The following is an 11,265-nucleotide window of genomic DNA, read 5'->3' on the forward strand; positions in this document are numbered from 1 at the left end:
CTTTCATTATGCGAGTCAGCGTATTCATAGATACAGGAGGGTGTTCATTGAAGGCCGCCCCCAAATTAGATGTCAACCTCCTCTAGTTCAAACCACATTGGGAAAGAGCCTCGGCTCAATACCACTTTGCAGCTATACCAATCATTTGTAATAATTAAATTACTTCTTTATTTATTTTATTTTTTTACATAATTCAGCCAGGATTATATATTCAGATTTTGAATCAAATTTCCAAGGGGGTTGTGGCCAAAAAATGACAGCGTAAAAGTTTCTCACTAGCGCCACATTGAAAGAAAAATAACGGGGGGAAAAAAAAAATCACAGACGACCGACTTTAAACAAAAAAGCTAATTGCATCAAAGAGTTGTCATTCAGTGTCAGCACAAGTAGATTAAGTGCCAAATGGTCCATAATCCAGTTTTCTTTTTTAAAGAGTGCATGCTTATAAAATAATCTAGTTTAAAGTGTTACTCACACCAAGATGAGGGTGAAACTCTAAAAAGATCTTTCACCCAAAAAAGTGCCGGTTCTAGGGATGATATATATATATATAATTTGTCTGCATAACCGGAGGTTAAAACTACTGGATATTTTAGGTGTCAGTAGAGAACAGAGACAAGGATGCACTTTGTGTAATACTATATCTAACATTTTCAAAGATGATAACCTAGGGTGCATCATTCTACTTTTTACCTGATGTCTGTGTCAAATCCAAGGATTTGAAGCACTCTAAGCAGCTTGCTAACCACTTCTACTGTAAGGAAAATATTTGGCCTTTACATAATAAGTACTTGTAGACACTGAACAATCTAGTCACAGTTATGTAGTTTCTGTACGTCTCCAGGTGCTGGTATTGAAGATCATAGGCATTAACCGGAATACAAAACAGTAAACATAGATGAATCAGGAAACATTTCCCAGTCTACAGTCATTTATTAATTCATTCAGTCAAAAGAAAGTAGGAGAGGTATTTTTAAGAAACCATATCAAAGACTATACAAAACTTTTGTCATCCTGTGAGAGGTATTTTTAAGAAACCCTATCAAAGACTATACAAAACTTTTGTCATCCTGTGAGAATTAAATCAAACATACCAATTTACATCAGCAGACAGTCTGTACAAAAGCTCTTAAATTAAATCAGTAAATCAACAAGCAGCAAGTGTGTAGATCGAAACTCCATATCACCCCCCCTCCCCCAGTTTGGTAGTTGTAGTTTCAAGCCCTTTAAAAATCACAACTATTTATCTGAAATCCCACTCAGCCCTTGAGATCATAAATAGACAGAAATTAGATACAGGTCTCTGCTTTCCAGAAAAAGAAAGCAAAACTACACTGACGTAGCTTTTCAGACTAGACGTTGTGTTACCTTCACAGACTTACTGTTTCAACGTTACAGACCCACTGACGGAGGCACAGTACAGCTTCAGTCAGTGGAAGCACTGACTCGTCGTCCTGAATACGGGACGACGAGTCTTGAGTTGAACATTTGATGCTACAGTGTGAGCAGATGAGTTGAGGTTCAAGAATGTTTCGCCGGCCCCCCGCAGAAAGAGACAATCCTAACAAGACATCCTGGGCAGCTGTAGAGAACCTATAATGCCAAAGAGGAAACTTTATTCCACATTATGACGAGAGTCTGATGAAGAGAAACAAAACCCAGTTCTGTTCACAGCTCTTGTTCTCAAGACTGGGTGGGCAGGACCAGGCCAAAGTGCAGCACCAACAGACCGTCCTGGAGCAGAAGGGGGACACAACACCAAAAGCATCACTGAAAGGTATTCCTGGACTTCACCATACTTTACATTATTTAAGTTGCGGTTTGTTCCCATTGTGTGTTTTTGAGGGGCTCACCTGTAGTGCCTCTTCGCCCACAGAGCTCTGTATGTCTTTGAGTGACTGGTAGTGATCTAGGAGGTGGTCTCCACAAACCACATCCACCTGCAGGACACACCGAGAAACACATTTCATGATTATTCCCTAAAGTTTCAAGGAATTCGGGTGGATAAGATAAGAGAGAGATAAGATAATCCTTTATTAGTCCCGCAGCGGGGAAATTTGCAATCTGGATTTGCAATTTGGATCCTACACAAAAATCTGGAGGGACAAATTATTAATGCTTAAAGATTTTGTTTTTAACAGAATTTTTAACAGATAATAATAATAATAATAATAATAATAATAATAATAATAATAATAATAATAATACAGAAAAACATTTAACTGACCAGAACACACGAGAGATGCCTTGGATATTTATGATAAACTGGAATGAGATGATGTGTTAGACTAAAACTTTAGGGGCAACTAGTCAATTCCACCGTTTCCAAAAGCTGTTATGAGAATTAAAAGGCGGAGTTACACAACTTCTGTGACCTCTGCTACAATGAACGGTGACCCTTCGTTAGTCTTTCTGTCCTCGCTAGGTTCGCCAAGACAGGCCGGGCCAGTGCTGGGCCGAGGCCAGGAAATCAACATAAGCTGCTAATCCTCATCCACGTGTTCCTAAATACCAGACACACCCTCACCTGAACACACTTTAACCTCTGTTCGCCTCTGAGAAAAGGAGGACACCTCTGGCTGTAACACTCGGGTTTGCCATCACTAGTTTTCTCTCACAGCAGGTCTGCTGCTCGGAGACAGACGTGTGGTATCGCTGCACTAATTATGTGATTATAATCAGATTAAGCGTGTTCTAAAAAGAGTCTGTTGTCCTTTAGATGCACCCTGTTGAGTTTTGACCTGAGCAGTAACCCTTCTATGTTGGGTTTTTCTGCTCGTACTCAGCAGGTGTTTCATTTCTTGAGTGAACACATGTGCATTTCTCTTTTTTTACTTAAATCATACACTTCACTTATAATCTGCAGATTTAAATCATCTGATAAAGTGAAGTCTTACCTCTCTTTCTGCCCATATGTTTTTCAACAGGTGAGCATTTTCTATTAATCTTTTGAACCTTGTCCTCCCTCTTTCTGATGAGTTGGTTAAATTATATTTGAATTTTGGTATAATCTAATTTATTTAAATTCCTGATAGCAAACCCCAGTACACAAGCTGTTTAGTCTGAATGGTTCATTATGACCAGACAACAGTGGACAAGCATATTCCTCCTTCCAAATCTTAAAACACTGCAATATTGCAGACAGGGTGCCATGGCCTTCATTAACATAATGACAAGGTTGTTTTACAGCTTTGTCCTGTAATGCTATACGCTTCTTGGACATTAGTGTACATCAATGTAGTTAAGAAGTTGCTGTTCTGTTCAGTTACATTGTGATGCGTTCAAGCTCCAAACAGTGAATATTTGTATTGGGCAACGGTATATTACAATGTTTTCATGACCTGTTCAAATGCAATGTTAAAAAAAATGTAGTTTTTGGTGAGAAACTTAAACAGTTATTTGAAGGAGATCTTTTCACAGCAACATTAAATAGATATTAGAGATTCAATTCAGCAGCTTATAATACATGATTAAAACAACTAACGCCCCCCAAAGATTTGTATCAAAGCAAATATTTGAAGAAAACTACAATATTTTATATCCTGATCCTTTAAATTGTGTCTTTATGTAAATAACTACAATAGATGACAGTATCATTACATTACAGTCATTTAGCAGATGCTTTTATCCAAAGCGACTTACAATAAGTGTATTCAACATAGGTATTCAAGAGAACTACTAGTCACCAGAAGTCATAAGTGCATCTCCTTTCTTAAACAAGCATCTAAGAGCATAAACCAGAGCAAAAGTACAGTGCAGAAACAAACTAATACGAATACAATAAGTGCTACGAGGAAGGCTCAGGGTAGTACTTCTTGAAGAGGTGAGTTTTCAGCCTGCGCCTAAAGGTGGGCAGCGACTCTGCTGTCCTGACGTCAGTGGGGAGTTCATTCCACCACTGAGGGGCCAGGACAGAAAAAAGCTGTGACCGGGTGGATCGGCCGCAGGGACCTCTGAGCGACGGGGCAACCAATCGCCCCGAGGCAGCAGAGCGAAGTGGTCGGGCGGGGGTGTAGGGCTTGACCATGGCCTGGAGATAGGAAGGAGCTGTTCCTTTGTATCAAAGTTAAAGGATAACATTTACAATTTGATCATTTTTTGCCCAATTGTTCAAATAAGCCTATATTTTCTATTTTTGACAAGTACATTTCGGCTATCGAGTAAGTAAAACACCTGAAAAGGCTTAAAGTCAAGCCCAGTTAAGGCACCCACATCCACAGAGTGACCCTGCTCTCTGTGCACGCCCACACTATGTGCTGTAATGTTCGCTTCCGTTGCTGTTCCGCTTCCAAGTCTGTCTAAAGCAACCATCAGGATCAAGCCAGCAATCCTGTCAGTTCGTGAACTCATCAGCTGTGAGCCTGGCAGACTCACCTGGCAGGAGGAGCTCAGCTCCATCTTCCTCCTGATGAACAGCTCCACGTGGCGGACAGTGGCCTCGCCCGACACCCGAACGTACCGCCTCTCTAAGGGCTAAAAGGGACAGGGTGGAAAATACTTAATCAAAGTTCTCCAGAAGAATGTCATTCATCAAAAAAATAGGGAGTGTTCTTAAATGTATAAATAATACAATGTTTTGAGACTATTCTTGACAGTATATCTAACAGGCTCTGTCGTTACAGGAGAAATAGATCATGGATGTCCTAATGGATCAGCAGGTCTGAGTACAGCCTTTAGAGCAACCTTCATCAAGTGTATCCATCTTGTCTTTATAGTTTTTGTGACCATGCACAAATATGATCTTATAATATTTATAATTCCTTTAATCATAATCATGTAAGTTGTTACCTTGTAGTTATTGATGCCCTCTTCGGCCCTGAAAACAAAACAGAGGACAATATACTGTGAGGACAACTTTTTGGTACAAAGCAGGTGTTCGATTGAAAACAACGGGACCATCTAGTGGCATGTCTATGTAACTGCAGGGTCATTTCATTCACTGCTACAAACTGGGTTCAAACTTTATCCTCAAAGAAGAAGAAATACCAGGAGCGTCATATTTATGTCTACAGGCAAAAAAACAACATCCCTATCCTTTGAACTGAAGCGTGTTACCATTACTTTGTATTGTCTCTAACAATAAGAGACTACAGTCCAGTGGCATTGCTGTAATTGTTAATTAGACAATGATTTACATCTGGGACACAAGGCAAATAACAGCCGCTAACATGCAGGTTTTTTGTTTTCATTTTTGTTTCATCCTGGCAGTAACGGTACTGCGACATTACACTGACCCTGTGAGGTTGTATTTTCTATATGAGACGTAGAGAACACAAATAGGCCTTTTTCACAAAATACTTTTGAACATGGTAGAGCTGCAAATGCCCATTAGTGATTAAAAATATTCAATCTTCACGCATTTAGAACTGCAAGCTGCAGGTGTGGAGCATACCATCTCCTTAGCAGCAGAGCCACAGTTAATGTGATTAGTTACACTCGTGCTTTTACTGCTATGACAAGTTCAATGTCTGCTGTGAAAATGCCTATTGGTTCGACTTATTAGAACACTGTTGCTAGGAAACAGACATTAAAAATAGAAAGTGAGAACCTGTTCGCTGTTATTTATTTATTTTTTGCATTTCAACATCATGCAAAGAAATAAGAAAAGAAAAGACAAATACTCGGTTACTTGTCTCTATCTGAAAGCAACCTGACACCAAAATGAACCAATTAAGACATCTCATTATCGAGATGAAGAAAGAAAAGAATATGATATGTTAAGCTTAATGAGAAACAGTAAAGATCAAGTAATTAACGGGGACTAGCACGTTTGCAAACAATATTTTCTTAGTGTAGGGCCATTAAACAATATCTACATATGCAGAATGTCTAAGAGACAGATTCCCTTTCATAGCCAATATAGCTGTAACTAATGCTGAAGCATGAGATCCTTACCCCACAAAATCCAGCAGCAGAGATACGTCCAGCTCAGGAGGAATGGTGAAGATAGTCTGGGGAATGTTTTCCTTCTTCTGCCTCTTTAAAACAACGGGACCCGGAGGGGAAATCACCACTGCAGAGCGGGAGAGAGGGAAAACACAGGGCCGTTCACTGACTTTATATGCGCGTGAAGGGGGAGACAAAAACTTTCGCTTCCGATGGGGGAGTAAACTTTGGTGTAATACTTGGTGAACTTTAACCGGCGAAGTAGCAGCCTAAACCAATAGCACAGAAGCCATCTCCAGAAATTTTCCAGGAGATTTTCAGGGATGTTCTAAGTGGTATGACAGGGATTGTGGAAGTCTGATCATGCAGTCCAAGGCTATAACTTAACCATGAAATCATCTGTTATTTGCTTAGAAATTACTACAACTGATCATAGACTGATAGAATAATCAAAACAACAACAGTTACCAGCCAGCAGTGACTAATGTTTACATTTTAAGGATAATGTAACTCACATTTTTAAGAGTTTCAGCGACTTAATTAGCAACCTGCATGTGCTACGATGTGACGTGACTTTACACACATTGGTCAACTGTTTTCAGGGAGGATCGGGTACCCTGCCACATTCACCGAGAATATAGCCTCAGCAGTGTCAGTGTTGTTGAAAACACTCTGATTGACCAAAAGGTGGCACTGCAGTGAGGGAAGACCAACTTGTTACTCACTGACAGAGAATAGAGTAGTATCATTCAGAAGCTCTATGACCAGCAGTGTTTTAAATATCAATTGGTATTTTCTCTGCAGTGTGTGAACTTACATTGAAAGTCATTTTACTAAATCCTTCTAATACGTTTTTAACCCAGGAAGATCATCTGTTTATCTAATGTGGACTATTACCTGGTTTTGGCACCTCCAGCCCTCTCTCTTTGTAGAAGTTACACATTTGCTCTCTCTCAGCTGTGGAACAAAACAAAAAAATTAAGAGTTCACGTTAGAATTCAAACAGAAAACGACACATCATTTACATGAATAACCCTAAACTACATCCAAATTGTGTTGCTGTACTTACACTCCTCCAGGAAGGGAACCATTTTGTAAACAATATCCTGTAGCTGTCGGTCAGGCCTGCAGGAAGAAACAAGGAAAAGATTTTGGAGCTTCACACTGACAGCAGATTCCAATTCCAATTCACAAATCCAGAGTCTTGACAACAAACGAACTATGTACAAGAAAACGAATGGATTCCATTTACCAGAATAATTATGTAGTGTTTTCCCCACACTTACAAATACTTTCCCCCTCTGAAGAACTTAAAACTCAACTACAAAAATTTGGTTGACGATCATCTATTGATTTACATGTACAGTAAAACAAATCAGCCAATACAACAATAACTAAAAGACCTACCTGATGTTGTAAATGGGTTGTGTCTGGTGGACAACGATGTTGCACGTGGGACACCGGTTGCTGTGGAAAAAATGCTTCACGATGCAGCTTTTGCAAACTAAGGGAAGATAAAACACATCACAATGTCAGACACAGTCAGGACCTTATGTTTGATGCATAGCCAGACTAATATATGGACTTTTAAGGCTGATATACAGAATCATATTTGAGAGCAAATAACAAATTGTTTATATATAAGAATCCCTTAAATTAAACCTGTTTATTAAAGTACTGTTATAGTATGCTTGAGATATTTAGTGAGCAAAATGGTTTTTTTAACTTAATTGACAAAAATGGAGATACTGTCATTCTTTTGTCCCGGTATGCTGATACAGATACATCAGTGATAAATTAATATTGGCTGACATATTGAATGGTTTATCAGCTGTCCTCTTGTGTATGGTCTTGTTTAATCTGACATATGTGGTACGGTGACATCACGGTAGTAATTAAATGTTTGTATTGGCATCCTGACAGCTCAGTGGCATACTATAAAACCACAGCATCCCCAGTTTGCATTGTTATTGCACATCATCGCATTTCTTTCTTGTAGAACTCACTGTATCCCAAAAAGTTACCCAAAGTAGAAACCCTTTCAATGATATGCATGCTCGTGTGGAACTCCTTGAAGCCCCCCCATCATGGTCCTCTCAGAACTCCAAGAGCAAAAGCACACCTCAGATAGGACTCACATGTGTGGAGGCACTCTGTGATGGTGGTGGCGTCGATGAGGAAGCCACAGCAAAGGGCACAGCGGATATATGGATAGAATTGATTGAGGGGGAGCTCGGGCTGTGGGGAAAAAGAAAACAGAACTCACATTCAGAGGTTACAGCTTTAAAATAGGAAACGTGGCTGCGTTTGCGTGACATGAAGTCACGTCGGTTTCAGGGACTAGCTAGTTTAAAAGCAATACTACGTGTAAGTTGATGCATGGCATATTGGTATAGCAGGACAGCTACAAGGTGTAGGATAATTGTCAATTGTCAGAAAGGTAAGAGAATAAAAATAGTCTTCCTTATGATTCAACAGAGGACGACCGTCAGTGTGAGTGTCGTTAAAGCCCACAGTCAGTAAACGCACCTCTTCCTCTGACTCGCTGTCAGATATGTTCGTTGACCCTTCATGACTCCTGCGACCGAACAACGATAGATACAGAGGAGGCGACATTACGACACACTTTCTCTTTGAGTTACGAGAAAACGCAAATTAAATGGTTTATTTTAAGGTACAACTTAGCTCTAAACGTAGACGTTGTTTAAAATTCCCAGTGACGTTAGCTTTGCCTGGCTAGCGGGCTAACAAACACACTACGCATCTAGCTACAGATTGTAGTTACTTAGCTTAGTTGCTAATGTGACCACCGTAAGCTAGCTCAAATGCTCCATTGCGTCTAATTACCGCAAAATAACTACTTCCTAACTTTATCTATGTTACTTTGTTGCCTTCTTTGCAATCTAGTTAACGACTCAATTTCCCTCACGCGTGTTCGGCGAGCGGCAACAACAGTACGTCTTCCGGTTCTGGACCCTTCAGAATAAATGTGACATGGCCAGAAAAAAAACACAATTCCACTCAAAACTGAACACATTTTCTTTCCGAATACTCCCATCGACATGCACTTCATTCTCACATTATTATTTAATCTGTAGCTGTGCAGAAATTCAACCCAAGTCATCAAAAGCCTTCAAAAACTACATTTCACAACACATACGAATACCCTAGCAATATGGTGGAGTCAATTTAACAGAAGTGTGTGAACCAAAGCATGGTGGAACTGAACTGGAATTCAACATATAGCATAATAGAAATGAGATAATATAGTGACTTAGTATTTTTATAAGAATTCCAAGCAGGATTAATGAAGCCGACACTTTTATTTTGAAGTTACAAGGACGAATTTGCCGGTGATGACAATACGCCGGGAAGAAGGGTCTAAAAAAATAAATAAATGAAAAATAACTATATAAATAATATAAAAATCCATGAAATGAATACGTTTTAAATAACGACAAAATAAGATACTACTGATAATAGAAAAAAAATATAATACGGGTCTTCTGTGATGTTGCCATGGGGGGGCGATCGAAGCATAACCTTATGGTCAATGCAAGAATTACAAAATGCCACTTTTCTTGAAGAACAGTATAGTCATTTCTATGTTGTACCTGTATTTGTGTCTGTATTTATTGTTACAGATTTTCTCCCCTTACCTTTCTTGTTTGTTGTTGTTTGTCTCGTATTGAAGATGTGTTGCTTTGACCCAGGTGTGACCTCACCTGGCCTCCAGAGTTGGTCACAGGAACTGTTTATTGAATCAGGAGAGGTGCCTTCAACATAATAACATTTAATTTAAAACAAATGTATCAACTCATTGTAATTATAATTAAATTAAAATGAATATATGTATTGGTATATTTATTCATTCATTTTGGAAAAAAGGTTTGAGCAACCAAAAAAAGAAATCCTACCAAGTATGAGGATTTAGAGCCGCAGAGCAAAACCCTCTTTCTGTCTGTGGTAACAATACAGAAGAGACACAATGAATTTGGTGTTAAACATCGCAGTGACATGCCTACCGGAGTAAGGACATCCACTAATACACAACCCCAGCAACATGTCTAAGCAGCACAGACATTCCTTCAGGACACAATTTACATCCTGTTGCTTACGTGAGATGGGAAACCCAACGCCATCTCAGTGGATTATATGCTTCAGTTTCTGAAACGTATCCTCATCTATCGCAGGTCATTGGTTCCAAAAAGTTGCTGCTGGTTTATTGGCCCTGAAAACTGTAGTTTTTAATGGATGTAACTAAAGAATGCGACCAAATGCATGGGTTATACTGTAGGTGCTGTAAATTGATATGGTTGAGCTGGCTTATTGTTGTGAAACTGACAGTATGTGCTTCATGTTTGAGGGTACATTTTGTCCATCTACATTGGATAGATAGATGATGTTTTCATTTTGAGCACACTTATGCCCTAATATTAGTAAAGGGAAACCACCTCTACCTTGTACAAAGCATATTTTATAGCTGATGTGTTTGAATGCATTCTTATGGGGCGGCAGGAATAATAGAGAGACACTCCTTAATGACAGCTTTACAAACTGTTTTGATTATAATGTAAAGCCTGTTGTGGTTAATTTGTAATTTGGGATATTGGGCTACGTAAATCAAATTGACTCTACTTGCAATTCTAAGAGGTTGAGCGGGAGATTTTTTGCATTGATGGATCAGTCATCTCCATTCGTGATAATCCTCTCCATCCTCAAATTTCCTCCACTGGGTTTAATGATCACTCATATCTGGTACTCCTTGTGGAGTGTGAGGTTGGAGTGCGGACTGCTTTCTATCTGCCAACTGATGTCTGTTTGGAATAAAGAACTCACCACATTTAACAGTGGGGAAATCAAACAAGATTTCCGCCTCTTAATTATCTCTGCAAGTCTGGCAGTTAATCAGTGTCAACAATGGAAGATCAGCACCCTCGAAAACCTTTTCATGACTGTGCAAATACCCCCATGTCATAGCTGAGCAGGGAAATTCCAGACATCTGCTCACAGCATAATGGCTTTGTGTTGTCTGTGATTGTGGTGCACATTTTTTGCAGTCATGTGCATCTTCATACCTGCATGTTAATCTTTGTGTTTACTTCTTGTGGTGACAACATGAAGAGCTCCACAGCAGACTGAGTAGAATCATTCACCGCTGTAGACGATCTCAGCACTTCATTTTGTTGAGCTTTTGCACATGGAACTGGGGGAATCCCCATTGAGAATTAGGTGGGATAAATTGGGAATTCACTACTGTTTTAAGTTAAGTGGTGAATACAGCTCCATGGCCAAGTGTTCTGTCTGGGATTACTGGGAAATTTACATGAAGGGAGAATAAATCAACCTCATAAAACAGCTTGTATGAATCATTGGTAT

General features: G+C 39.4%; 1 protein-coding gene across 1 annotated transcript; it reads right to left on the bottom strand.

Moving 5' to 3' along the window:
• Window positions 1-1,044: 1,044 nt before the first annotated feature.
• On the bottom strand, window positions 1,045-8,828 carry pcgf6 (polycomb group ring finger 6). The gene is made up of 10 exons (XM_054600464.1): window positions 8,416-8,828; window positions 8,025-8,124; window positions 7,294-7,390; window positions 6,956-7,011; window positions 6,784-6,843; window positions 5,896-6,013; window positions 4,789-4,816; window positions 4,375-4,473; window positions 1,854-1,940; window positions 1,045-1,734 (listed from the first exon to the last, which is right to left on the bottom strand). The coding sequence occupies exons 1-10, from the start codon at window positions 8,500-8,502 to the stop codon at window positions 1,684-1,686; spliced, it is 783 nt and encodes a 260-aa protein (XP_054456439.1). The 5' UTR covers window positions 8,503-8,828; the 3' UTR covers window positions 1,045-1,683.
• Window positions 8,829-11,265: the final 2,437 nt, after the last annotated feature.

The sequence above is a fragment of the Anoplopoma fimbria genome, chromosome 6, assembly GCF_027596085.1.
Source record: "Anoplopoma fimbria isolate UVic2021 breed Golden Eagle Sablefish chromosome 6, Afim_UVic_2022, whole genome shotgun sequence".
Taxonomy (NCBI): Eukaryota; Metazoa; Chordata; class Actinopteri; order Perciformes; family Anoplopomatidae; genus Anoplopoma; species Anoplopoma fimbria.